The 14026-nt window shown below is 40.0% G+C and overlaps 2 protein-coding genes across 4 annotated transcripts in view; one reads left to right on the top strand and one right to left on the bottom strand.

Annotated features, from left to right (window-relative positions):
- Nucleotides 1-21: 21 nt before the first annotated feature.
- On the bottom strand, nucleotides 22-10630 carry mafk (MAF bZIP transcription factor K). 2 transcript variants are annotated; one of them, XM_085351757.1, is made up of 3 exons: nucleotides 10473-10630; nucleotides 4520-4596; nucleotides 22-4440 (listed from the first exon to the last, which is right to left on the bottom strand). In XM_085351757.1, the coding sequence occupies exons 2-3, from the start codon at nucleotides 4562-4564 to the stop codon at nucleotides 4003-4005; spliced, it is 483 nt and encodes a 160-aa protein (XP_085207883.1). In that variant the 5' UTR covers nucleotides 4565-4596; nucleotides 10473-10630; the 3' UTR covers nucleotides 22-4002. The 2 variants fall into 2 exon arrangements, with proteins under 2 accessions (XP_085207883.1, XP_085207882.1); XM_085351756.1 differs by having other exon boundaries at nucleotides 4520-10630.
- ints1 (integrator complex subunit 1) overlaps nucleotides 4131-14026 on the top strand; it is a 31068-nt gene continuing 21172 nt past the window's right edge. For both annotated transcript variants that reach the window (XM_085351750.1, XM_085351749.1), the window contains exons 1-2: nucleotides 4131-4624; nucleotides 5259-5467. In XM_085351750.1, coding sequence (XP_085207876.1) covers nucleotides 5287-5467 — 181 coding nt within the window. In that variant the 5' untranslated portion in view covers nucleotides 4131-4624; nucleotides 5259-5286. The remainder of the gene's footprint in view (nucleotides 4625-5258; nucleotides 5468-14026) is intronic.

The raw sequence follows: 14026 nt of genomic DNA, 5'->3' as shown, positions 1-14026 counted from the left end.
CAGAAACAACATAGATTTTATTTGTACATGAGGGTAGTTCATTAAGAAAACATGTAAATGAATGTAAAAAATAATTTAGGTGTTTTTTCTTTTTAATAAAATTACACAAATCATTGAAATAAATATAAAATATATGAGCAGAGTAATGACAAGTCATGAATGGTACATACTCAATTTATGCTGCCTTTTTACTGCTATTTGACAGTCACTCTAAGCCTCGAGACATTTATCTCAAACTCACAAACGCAGAAGTTGCTGCTGTTAAACTAACATTCAATGTATTTTATCCATAATTTTAGCCACACCTAATCTGTACACATGCTCCACTCTTACAATATTAAAACTGACTTTCTACATGGCTAAAGTTAAATACTATAGCTTGTAGGACTGGCAAAGCTTGTGTGTTGAAGCTTATTTAATCAAAGACGGCTGATCACCTCGAACACTTACTCAAGATATACAAGCATGCACATTTCTGTACATGCATTTGCTATAATTATTGTATGAAAGATTTAAAAAAAGATCTGTTCTATTACTGCTCCTTGGTATTAACTGCGGTTTACTTCGATGTAGAAAGAAAGCTGATCAAACCAAGGTTTGTATTCACCCATGGCAGGAGGGTTTTTTTTATTTTCCCCTATAAACATGTCTACATTAATGTATCTACATCTTTAACCTTCTTTAAACTTGTGTGTCTACTAGACTTTTTTGGGTAGCTTAAGAAAAGAGCATGAATAAACTCTCTGCTAGGTCATACTGAAATGTAGAACTTAATTCACCCAGAGGAAGGTTTGTCCTTATTTAGGCACTGTACATAAATATATACTTTAAAATTTGAAACTGTTTTTTTTTTTTCAGGTAATTATTATTTAGGTGTGCTCATAAAAAAGTATTCACCTCAGACTCAAATACAGTAATAAGTGCTAAAATTAAAGAAACCCTGATGTAGCTTAGTTTTGCTTGGAAACTAAACCACAAGAGGTCACTGTAATGCTATGCAGAAAATGCTTTTAGCCACAAAGCCTTTTAGGTGAATGTGCTCAAGAAATAAGTTATGTAAACAGGTAATATGTACTCATTTGTCCAAGGCTTGACACATTCCTTATCTGTAAGAGGCCTGGGTGAACAGTCGTAAAAGAGCTTTGGGGTTCTTTTTGTTTTGTTTTTTGTTAAGCAGTTACAAAAGCATTGCAGTCACTGAAATTTCTGGCTTGACATATTTAGAAAAGTATACCAGGTTTAGTGGCTGCAGGGGCGGACTAGGTTTGCATGCAGGTTGATCTGTTTTAAGAGCAAATTTTCCTCATATTCTATTTGCAATATTCTTAATAATTCCTCAGTTAACGCTGCCCAAAAGCCTATTTTGCAAACTAAACACTTGGTTGAAATTAGGCACTTTTGATATTAGGCAGTGTTTCGTGTTACACTCGAAATGATCAAATTTGACATGACAAAATATGATAGCTTCTACAGAAGGTCATCTGCAGCCTGCATGTAACCCTAGTTACTGTCCAAGTCGTGCATTAGATACATTGTGAATATGCTGAGAAGAACTATTCTTGGGCCATAAATACTCACAAAACTTAAGTTACGAAAACAGTTCTCTCGTTGTAAATTTGAATACTATTTTTTTTCCTTTTTTTTTCTTTTTAAGAGAAAAGTTCAGCATTCATATAATTAGACTTCAAAGACCGATTACATAATCACACCACTCCCAGCATAGTAAAAGACATAAATATAGAAAAATATGTACTATATAATGTATATTTATATAATGTATATGCTTATAAAACTAAGTATCAGGAAAAAAAGAATATGGGCTGTATTGACACAAACCAAATGAAAAATACAAAATGAGAGTAAGAACACAGCAATGCCCCTGCTTATAAATCACAGCAGGTTGTACAGCAGCAAAGTTCCCCATACTGTTCTTTGCAGCTATGGAACAGGGGAAGAACAGTCATGTCCTCTTAGCCAAGAGAAAATCCTGACATGAACAATCTATTGACTTCACTCCAAATTGGGAATGGATTCTCGGTAAGAACAGCTCGATTTCAAGTGAATTTCATATTTAAATACGGTATTACAAAATGTACAATGAGAGCAAGGCCTTTACTGCATTTAGTTATCTTGACACCACAGTTTCTAGAGACGGGCGTCAGGAGTTCTCTTGTAGAAGAGCGTGTCAAAAGAAAAGTAGCTGGTTACTGTTTCGGAAATACCAACACCGGCAGCAGCACTTCTTGTGACCCAGTATTAGGAATGATTTCTATTTGGACGGAGTTCTCAATCTAAGGGACAACAGAAGCGGTGGGAGCTTTGCCGTCTCTAGTCTGTAATATACAGTAAGCAACTTGAATTGCATCATACTTAAAAGGTCTGCTCTTATTATTATATCCAATATGGATTACCTACCAAGAGTTGCATACAAAGAAAAGAGATTAAACACCACTCAGTAAGTGCCTCAGCAGATAGTAGTAGTTCACTATCATTAGTTACATTCGGCACAACTTTCCTGTAAGTGGTCCGACCACATTGTGTTTTCACCTAGTTAAGCTCCAGTAACTGCAGAAATGCAAGCGTAACTTCCTTCTTTAAACAAGTGGCCCTGTGATTTTTTTTTTTTCTGCTCACTGTATCTTAACAGTCTTCTCTAAGTGCTATTTGATGAAAGACACCATTGTCAAACGCATGTTCCTTAATCACTTTCCAGTTTTGCAATTTAATCTGACCAAGTTTACCATTTAAACAGAATTTAAAAAATTTTCTACAATATATATCAAGAAACTTCTGAGTCAAGGGGCCACACACAAATGCAATCACATGCAACAGCTCCAACTGCCTACACTGTCTTTGACAACATAACATAACAGTACTTTTCAGCTATCTGTCAACTAGAATGTAGTTGACAAGAGAGATCGGAACCCCTTCTGAAATCTGACGGTACTCAGACATGTCTTTTCTCAGTTGCCAGTAGGAGGAATGAAGGCACAAATGGCACTTTTCAGAATATTGTACAAGGAAACACAGTCCAGTCCGACAAAGACAAATTCTATCGTAATGGGTGATTTTAACTCTTTCCAAATATTAATTTAAGGTGTTTCTTCAAAACTGCCAGATTAGATCACTTTTAGCTGCATCATTCAAACTTCTCTGAACTGTACTGGTATTGCTTTCTAAATAAGTTACTTATATAGGTATCATGGTTAAAAGGCTAGTATAGCTTTTTAGCTAAACATTGGTCAGTTGTCAACAGTATAATGCAAAGATCCCTCAGAACCATTTCTACATAAGTTTTCATGTTACTCAAACACTTAGTCAAGTGACTTTACTGCTTAGCACCTCCTAAAAGTGCTAAGCATATAAGTTTCCGGTGCCGCGTTTGGCTAGCTTTCAAAGGCATCTGATAACTGTGGCCTTGAAGAAGTATCCATTTGACCTCACAGTGGAAAGATATCACCTCTGTGTTAAAATACATGTGAGATATTGCATAGATCACATGTAGAACTGTTCAAGGCAACAGACACAGGCTCATTAATATTTATACAAAGAAAATGTGATTTGGCAAAGACTTTAAAAGTATCCATACTGTCTCATATGCGTTACTTTAAACCTCTCGTATTTTATTCTTTACATCATAAAGTATGAGAGGTGTCCCAGACCATGTGCTGCCACATTAAGGCGTGTCAAATACTTGAAATTTGAGTAAAAGCAAATCTCTGCTATTAGTCATGGAGGTAGGGTCACAGAGGCCCGATAACCTGCCGGTGCTGGTTGTCAGGAAGGGGGTTTGCACAGTGCACAGACAATGTAGATTGTGTAAAAGAGACAAAAAGAGGGAGACAGAATTGTGAATGCAGCATAACATCACATAGAGCTTGCCACCCCGGCCACCCCTCAGTCTAACTACCGAGCCTCGTCTCAGTGTGGGATGAGTAGGTTTAGACCAGGTCAGAAATAGGAAGGACCAGGCAGGCAAAGGAGAGCCCAGTCCTGTCAACACTAGGAAGGTGTTGAGAAAGCGGATGGGCTGGAGTTGTTTTGGCTGGTAGATTTGACGATGGTGATGACGCTGGTAGGTGCAACTTTGCCTGGTGAGAGAGGCCCTCTGGTCACAGTCCGTGCGAAACACTGCAAAGCCTCATACTTGGCTCGCAGTGCATCCAACTCCAATCTCATGCTGGCATTCTCACGGGCCAGCTTGTCCACCTCCTGCTGCAGCTCGGTCTTTTGTCTCTCCAGCTCCTCCTTTTGGGTAACACGTTTGATGCGGCAGCTCGCGGCATAGCCGCGGTTTTTCAGGGTCCGCCGTCGCTGCTTCAATCGCACAACATCCTCCTTGGTGAGCCCACGCAGGTGCTGATTGAGCTCCCGCACAGACATGGCAACCAACTCATCATCGCTGAGCACAGGGGCATTCTCACCCACCTCCTTCTTGACCTGCAAGACACGAGCAGTGCATGAAGAACTGTGTGCAGGCGTGAATCACTAAAACATTTTTCAAACTTCTCATGCTTACCTTTAAAGCTTTGCTCGTCTTAAAAGTAGTCGTCATTCCCTGCATGAAGACAAATGACCAGAATCTCACAGAAGACACTGAAAAGTAAAAAACATACGACCTCAAGTAAGTGAAACAGAACATATTATTGATGGACGAAAGTAATTACAATTAAGCAGATTTACTCAGCTACTTATGTTGGCAATTTAGAAGCAATTGAGGTAGTGAAGTTATTCTACTAGAATGACTGGACAGCATGTGTTACTTTGCACATATCATTAGTTTATACTACTCGGGTTACTTCTGCTGCAGAGTGCGTTAACATACAGGAATTTTAAACAGTGCATTTTAGTTCAAGCACTATATTTTAAAAATGAGATACTGATATTTTTTACTTGCATGTTATTTGACATTTCAGATATGACAGATAAGCAGAAATGACACCCCCAGTGGTGATACTCGAGAAGTTTACTGCACAGACGTCACATCCCAGGGTTACATCATATGTCAGTGCTCATGTTTGTTTGTTAGTGACATAAATACCAGCAGATGGCAGCATGACTCTATTAATTGTCAGCACTGTTGCTTGTCTGTCTTTACATATTAAAAAGAGGGCCGTGACAATGTAGTTCACTAGACCAGGCAAAATTAGAAACGGGCAACCTCTCTCCTGCTCGTCACAGAACTTTGCATTTAAGCTCTCTGCCTCAGTGATTTTGCCAGGGCAGTATTTAGAAAAGCCTCTCTGTACTCATTACAGTGAGCCACATGCTTTCCAGACTGCTGCCATGGCCAAAAAAAGCAAGAGCGCTGAGCTGCGATCCTGTGAGAGGCACACATCCCCCAAAGGCTCCATTTCAAGACCTACAGACCAGCTTGACTACGAGTGCACTGTTCCATGCTCAACAGATACCATGGAAACGCCCTGCAAATGGGCGTGGGAGTGTGAGTCACATGGTCACCAAAAGGGTAAACAAGTCTCATTCATAACCGCAACACAGCCCATACATAGTACAGACCAAAAGAAAAAAAGAACAGCACTAACTTGTGCTGCTAACTTCAAGGCAACCTGTGTACAAAAATCCTCAATTCTCCTCTTAAATCCATCATTTATCTTCTGATCTGACCTCTCTGGATTTACAGAGCAGCAGTCTACAGGATTCTGCCTCCTCATCAAAGCAAATCATCACATCAGTATAACATTTATAGTTCTGCTGAACTTTACAGGGCAGCATGTGGAAAATTCCTAAAGATAGAGTGTCACAGAGAAATAGTTTCCTTTATAGTCACTGATGTATTTTTGCTGGGAGACAATGTAGTCTATCGATTTAGTGCCGTCTCTCTGTGGTTGGATCCTCTTACATTGGGCTTTCCTGAGCTGCCCTATGCCCTTATTTAACGCTCGTGGATATATTTAGCCCGCAGTGCTGACACAAATTTCTGCCAACTAAACAATTTAAAGGGAGCAATGCGATAAGTGATACCCTCAGTAAGAGGGGAAATATTCTCTTCAGACCTATTAGCTGAAGCATTCGTGGAAGAAAATACTGTGGGTGTGACTGTTCATTGTGTGATATATATATTTCTGTTAATACAGGGCCTCTAGGGGATTCTAACTCAGACCAGTAGTGCAGTGAAAACTTAGAAAAACAAATGCTTTTTTCTTCTTCTTGTTTTTTAAACATTACTAAGTCATTGTCCTGAAATAGAAAATCAAGTCAGAATCCTAACTTGGAAAATAAACACATGGCAAATGTGTGTAATGAGCGAACAGCTACAAACAGAATCCACACAAACTTCGGTTTAGAGATTTAAGGAACATCTGGTGTGCTCGCTGATGTCCTTTATTTATCTGCAAAACATGCTGCAAAGAATTACATAACTGAGATTTTAGAGGCATCAAATAAAGATGATGAACTAAAATAAAACATTCCTCAAAAGCAAGCTGGCCCTAAACGGTCTAATTTAAGTGGTATTGCGTCAGAGGGGGGTCCCTGGGTATGTTCCTTGAAAAAATCATGGAAAAGCGGACTGGGGCCTCTCTGATCTTTATACAAGAGGTCCCCAGTCTGAACCAGTATGCCAGATTGTTTGCCTGAAATTCTTAAGGCATGTGCTTATGTTTTTGCAACTTGCACAGGGACACGGCTTTCTTGATTAAGACACCAAAGTTTCCTCAGAGAACAAAACAAACCCCAGCAACCACACAGAGAAGACAGACAAAACACGTCCTCTCACTATAGTCAAGAAAACAACTTACGTTAGGCTTTTTTTTTTTTCTTCATAACAGTAAGGAAAGGAGTCTGGGAAAATAGGCTACCTCAAAGAAAAGCCACAGTTGGCGGGTAAAGAACAAAACCACATTCCTGAGCGAACACACATGTGCAAACCCTCACATGCACACAGGCGAACCTTCGCTGAAGAGGGAACATGCAGTCTGAATATATCCTGCAATGCGCTCAGCTACGGGGGTGGAGTGGAGACAAACCCACTTGTAAAACAATGGCTGCAAATTTCACAAAATGTCTGGAATTTTGAAGTATCGCACATCTGTCACTTGGCCAAATAAATGGAAAACAGCCTGCGCATGCTTACGTGTGGAAGTCAGGAGTCTTTCTTTCTTATTGTTGTGTTCCTTTGAGGGACAAATTGTAAACAAAGTGCTTCATTTTTTTTAAAAATTCACTTTCCCTCATTTTGATATACAACAAGCAATACTGTTTTATTCCTAACGACACCCCTCTGACGACTGATAACCAAATAAGTACTCACTGGAGTAAATGCTCCACTGTCTATCCACTATAAGCACAAACATTTCACGGCTCTGCTTGTTTGCTGGGGGATTTGAGAAAAAAGCACAATGTTGCCTGCTGTGTTCTTTGAAGATGTACAGATGCATGTTATGAATATTTTTAACTAGTTCAAAAGCAAGTAAACCAGAGCAGAAGCAAGAAAACAGTGATTTTAAAAAGAATCATCTCTAGGCAAACAATTGTGGGACAAGAAATCCATTATAACCTTGCTCCACATCTGAGACCAAGCCAGTTAAATAAATGTATGTACCTTTCCTTCACCGATACCTCGTGGTTAAAGTATAGCTTACTGTTTTTGAAGTCAGGGATCGGGTCAAGTTCATGGCTGCTGTTCAGTTACAGCAGGTAACTGTGGGGCCCAGCCTTCCCCTAAAATAAACAGCGTATCAAAGACTTATGCGCTCACACTTCACTAATAAATGCAGAGCTGGCTTGTCTGGATTCTTTGTTTTTCTTCTCTTTTTGTGCAGGTTGGGGAGGGGGTTCAGCGCAAAGCAGACTTAATGCTGCCCTTGACATTCAACTTTAGTCTTCATGAGAAAGCGCTTGCATTTCTTGCACTTTTCTAAGGGGAGGGGGGTGGAGAGATTTCTTCACAGACTGAGGCACGCAGCACTCTGCTCTTTCTCCAGCGCAGCACATTTGGTGGGATATTATGTGAAGGAAATGGAGAGCATAGCTGAGCAGTGAGTCATGCTGTTTACTGGTAAAAGCGACAACCAGCAGCAGGGAATCACACCCTCCTGATCTGACATTTCCTGGAAAATCCCGTTGTTTCAGGGAGAGGAAGGAAAAGTACAGAGAACCTCAGAAATGGTTGGCATGACCAGCGGAACTTTCTTGCGGAAAGGGAGGAGATCTCACCGAATATCTGTGAGAAGATATTCTCCCAGTCATCGACACTGGTTTTCAGAACGATGTAAAGAATGAAAAGTGGACACATCGGTCCTTTTTTTAATTATAACTAATAATTAGTGAATAAAAGAAGACATATTAATATTCAGTCACTGCTAATAATAGTCCTAAAGATTTCGATAATGTTCTTTCAGGACAGATAGGTTGAGCAAACGTTTCGAATTATTTGATTTGAGTTTGAATCACAACAGAATCAAGAGTTGCATCCAGCTCCATCAGGAATCAACAGAGAATTCCCAGCAACACAATCCGGCAATATAATTACAGGAGTACCTCTGACACTTGCCACACCTCTGACCATAATGAGGTGAAAGCAGTGGTTTGAGATCCAGTCTTTCTGACAGAAATGACTTGATACAAGTCGCTGCCAGTGGCAGAGGGAACAATCTCAAATGCTATATAACTGCCAGGGAGTCACGTTTGACAGATGCAAGGCAGACCTGTTCAAACAGTCACCTCTTATTGCCTGTGTCCACTCTGGTTGGCATGTTCGGCTGCAAATAAAAATCACTGGCTTCCACAGTCAGTAATCAAAACTTGACATCTTTTTTCCAGTAAGAGGAGCAAAACACATCACAGCCAACGTGTTCTGTGTGAGTCATAGCATTGCTAACCACAAACATTTCACTTTCACAATACTCCACCACAAAAACGGTCTCGCATTCTGCACTGCTTTCATCCATCACCACTGTCCGGCAAAATGAGAAACAAAGGGAAGACAATTTGACCATATGCTGCATCTTCAGGGGAATTTCTCTCTCCCCCCCCCCTCCCCCTCCCACTGTCCCATACTGGTATGATGAGTCAGCTGCTGTAACTTCTCCATCCAAAAAAGATATCATCACTTTGGTGATTGAACCACATGTTAACCTCATGACAGGAGCACACCCTGCTCCTACTGCTTCAGACTGAAAGTCAGTGTGCACCCACCAGAAACAACAGTGAATCATAAAGCCCCCCCTCAAGACATCAACCTGTGACCATCTAAGCGGAACAAGTTACTCAGACAAATATTTTCCATATATTAATCACAAGTTTTTAAGTAAATGGCAAAGGGCAAACTGAAAGGTGGACATACAAGACTGCAAAGAAGATCATTGTGAGTTATTTTAGAGCCATGGTCAAAAATTCAATTAGTCATTGTAATTCAAGGTTTTCTTATCTTTACCCAATTCATTAAGAGTTATGCAGAGCAGGAATTATAGCTAAACACAGCGATGAGATAAAGTCTCTAAAGTGATTCATCGTTTGTGGAAATATGGGTTCCTTCTGCTGTTTCTTGTAGGCTAGTCAACCCCGGTGGTCTACCTCCACTCCACATCGTGCCCTTTGTCCCACATGTCTAAAAATGCAGACCACGTGTCGATTCCAATGTCAAAAGCAGGCTGGTATTCTGCATTATAGCACCCGCTATCAACCTCGCTGCCATGAGCTGGGGAAGAGCGCGAAAATTAAGGAGGATGTGAAAAATGTTGTACATGGATTTGTTTCAATAGGAAAGTGAGAAAGTTTATTTCACTTCCATTTTCCGAAAATCTCATTCAAGTCACAGAAATGCTATAAATAAACACACATGGGGGGGGGGGGAATGCAATTTTGGGGTTTGGGTTTTTTTCGTTCTAGAAAAAGTTATAATCTAAAACCTTAGAGGTTCAGGCATGCTTAGTAATAGTATATAAACATATTTTGTAACACATTCTGTAACTTTAGCTTTACTTTTAATGAGAAGTGCGAAGAAATAGTGTGATTTTTATCGTCTTATTTTTCTTCCCTCCCACAATGCTGGTCGAAAACGTCTCCTCGCTCGTTATACAGTTTATAAAAATTATTAGCTATAATTTTTTTTAAAGGGACCGCATTCAGTCAGTGTCATAATCACCGCTGTTATTTTCAAAGAACTATTTCAAATCGCAGGAAAGCGACAAAACACACGTTTGTTTCCCCCTTTTACATATTTTCATACAATTTCTAACTTCCTATATGCGACTGCTCGGAGGTCTGCGCCACTTTTGAAGCACTGTATTATGTATCTCCAGCACAACACGTGTCCGCCCGAAAGAAACAAATCTACGAAATCAACATGAGCTTTCATAACTGGGATCAAAACTTATCCTACGAAGAGGATGCACAACACAAGCCTGTTTGCGTGCGCCACTATGTCACCGTGAGAACTCGAGTAATTTAGAAAGGAATGTCAAAACATCTTCCCGAAAAAAATAAATAATTAAAAAAAAATACAACCTCACCTCTGTGGACTCAGATATCTGTGGACCGGAGTGTGTAAAACTGTCAAAGTATGTTTCCTCGACAACCGGTGAAGCAAGTTGACAAACTTGGTAAAAAGCGTCCAGCACAGACGGGCAGCGGCGTATCCTCGTACTAAATTAACTACAAAACAACAACAATGTACCAACATTCCACGCTCTGCTTCCGCAAGCACTCACGTCACCGATTCCTCGTGACCGCCCCCTCCATTCATGAAAATAACTTTGTGCTGACGTCAGTCTGGGGAGGTGGGGTGGGGGGAGGCCTGGGGGAGGCCATAAATAGAAGACAGATACTGCTGGCGACTGCTTTTGCTTACTTTACAAAACTAATCTGCACAAAGTCAGCTCACGTTGCCAGCATTAGCCAAGAAAAACTTCAGATTTCTAAAGGAAGTCATAAACCTGTTGCTCTCTAAGTATGTTCACCACCCCCTCCTCCTTCTTCTCCTCCTACTCCTATATTTTTGAGTCAGCTCTCCACTACAAGGTATTCAAAAAATACCTTTGAGTGAGGGAAAACAGCGACCTCCTCCCTCAGACTTGAGGAGCAGCAGCAGCATTCCATTCCTGAGGAAAGTATGTGATGTAGTAGCTCAGCAGTCCCAGGATTTCTCTTATTTTGACTGCACTACTGCCAATAGCGTCACAGGTTATTCTGGGTAATTAAGTACTGAATGTAAATATGTTAAGTCAGTAGCCTTTTATGGCCTCTACTTGTATGGCTTTTCCTCTGCAGCTATATGGTATTAGAAGATCTCAGCTTTGACTTGAACTATGGTGCCTGTTATAGTCAGATGCAGTGTGCTGACACTAGAAAACACTTTGAGCTGGTCAGCTGAAATTGCTGAAAACTTTTCTTTTCTTTTTTTCTTTTTTTTTTTTTGCTGTACAATGCAGTAAAACCATGGGGAAGTGAACATCTGGATCCAAAGCCATCCAAATATGTAGATTTTGGTTGGTTTTATTAAAGTGCATACTCAGCCATTTGTGGTTATTTATTGGTTTATGGCTACCTATGACGAATATCAAACAGTTAAATACTCTCTTGAGCTGTTATTGTGCATTTACCATACATCTCTTCAAAATCTGAGCATGGACATGCTGTCAGGACGTCAGGGAAGCTTTTTTTTTCTTTGACCATTTTAGGCCAAAAGCAGCTTCATTATTGAATCATTTTTTGTTCCATGATGTTTAATGGTGCTATCTTTAGCAAGTGGTGAGGCGAATGAGGAAACAGAGCGGCACACAGACACAATGTCCGATCCATGACAAAAGCGTGACCTTTAGATAAAGAATGAGTTGTAGTTTATTAGTAAATAAAGAAGAAATGCTGAGTTGGCTTCTGGCTGGGCGATTCAGTGCGCTGAGATCTTTCTGTGCAGACTTCTCTCTGGTGGGTGGATGGTTTAACATTTACAGTTTTTCCAAAGCACTTGACAAAAACATTGGACACTGACAATTCTGAGTCAGAGAGGAGTAGTCCTTTATACGATTCACAAAAGCTTGCTTACAGAAAAACTGACTAATTCCTTAGAACATTTTTTTTTTTTTTTTGGTACTCTGGCTTTATGCCAGACAAGCAGACTGGGATAGATTTAAAATGAATGTCATCATTTATGGCAAATGACTCAACAGTTCAACCTTTTCCCCCGAATCACATATGGAATCAATTGTTTACTAAAGATGGTTGGCTCCGTACTTTCATCTATGCTGGAACCTGCTTCGAGTAAAAAGCAAATAAACCAAATGAGTAACCTTCTTTGTGTACAGGTTACTTGCATCACATCACAGATTATAGATGAGATGAGACACAAATGAGTTATTAGAATAACTGTTATTGGACTGTATTAAAGATGAGCTTGAGTAAATCAGGATCACATATTAAGTGAAATAAGATGATGGGATACAATGCAGAAAATGTAAATACAAAAGTGTGGTGCATTGCTTGTTTTCTAGAGAATGTGCAGACAGAGAAAAGAAAGAGATCAAACTGGAGAGTCTCTGCAGGACCACCGCGAATATTCTGCACCAGTCAGACATCCAGCTGCTCAGTCAATGGCATAACCCTCTGTTACTGTCCATCTGGCAGCAGTGTATGCGGATGACCTGAAATACACCCGACGTGTGAAACAAAACAAAAACAGCAAAACCATGTGCGGCAGACTTGCCGGGGTTTTTGTCAGATCGACGTGCTGTGGGGTCTGGGTTCTTGCGGGCAGTTTTGAATTACAGGAAGTAACATTGACTCACTAATCTGGGTTCTTTCTGACTCAGACTTCTGAACTCCTAAGAAATCTGATCTGGTACAAAGAGGCCCACTGTTGTAAGGGGATCATTCCTTTTCTTCCAAATACTCCAAATGATTTGTTAGCAGAAGAATGGTTTTAAGATATTTATAGGATACTTTAAACTCACAGCCAATTAACTCACACTGCATTAAAAATAATAATAATCCTGTTTTCCTCCCAACTAGATCCTTCCACAATGTCCAGGCACAACTTGCTGAAAATACCTGACATATTAGACAGCCAGCTCTGGCACAGTCTGAGCTGTACGTAATTTCGAAAGCTAAAAAACAGCTTTTTTTTTTGTACATTTGTAGACTTCACATGTGACACAAGATTTAATTTGGAGCATTTACTGAACATTCCACTGACTTCACCAAAATGTGTTTCATATGAAAACACTTTACGTAACCAGCTGGCAGCTTAGAGCAGCATGGAAATGAACATGGTGAGGTTACAGTGGTAGTGATGGCAGTACTAGCTGGAGCAAACACTGGTGGACTGTTTAAAGTCTAATACCAAGATTCTCTTTTACGCTTTAAATGGCAAAAAAGTGAGTTTGGGGATTTGCAGACAGCAAGAGAGCAGAGAGAAGGACAGAGTTATTTCTCTTTTTTAGTCCTGTCACAGCTGAGCAATGCTTAAGGAATGAACAGTTCACTGCTGCTGACTATGGGCGGGACTAAATATGGGCATTATAAAGTGTAACACTTTGATGCTCTCATTTTTTTCCCCTAAAGCTACTGATAGCTGTAAATTTGAAAAAAAAAGAAGTGAAGATTAACACATTTAAAATGAACACTGTTAATTCTTTATATTCAGAAAAGTTTAGTCACTGTTAGCATAAAATAAGCCTCCGCTTGCAAAGTGACAAGTGGAGCCTGTCTTAATTAAACCGATCTAGAGTTTGCTGCTTCTCTTTGAAATCATCATGCCACAATCTTAAGTTTTCTCTAAGACCTCCAGAAGAATATAGCAAGAGATTTTTTTTAAATTATTTTTTGCAGCCACGATTCCACTCTCAGTAAAAACTGTAGATTTTAGATGGCTGCCAGTTTTTACTGAACCGGCTGCCAAAGCAAATCCAACCCAAGAGTGACAAAACCCCTAGTTTTAACTAGAGGAGCTGCTGGTAGCTCATGCAAGTGTTACTGTCAAGGCAAAGGTTTAGACAATCAGAAAGAGATGGTTCCCTGTATTGAAGATGTGGCAGGGAAAATACTTTGATGTTCGAAGCAAAAAATTTAA

Source organism: Diplotaxodon limnothrissa, linkage group LG4 (assembly GCF_057381915.1).
Source record: "Diplotaxodon limnothrissa isolate DT_005_m linkage group LG4, D_limnothrissa_male_GT1.1, whole genome shotgun sequence".
Lineage (NCBI taxonomy): Eukaryota > Metazoa > Chordata > Actinopteri > Cichliformes > Cichlidae > Diplotaxodon > Diplotaxodon limnothrissa.
The sequence above is the reverse complement of the archived record's forward strand: the minus strand, read 5'-3'. Positions and strand labels throughout refer to the sequence as shown.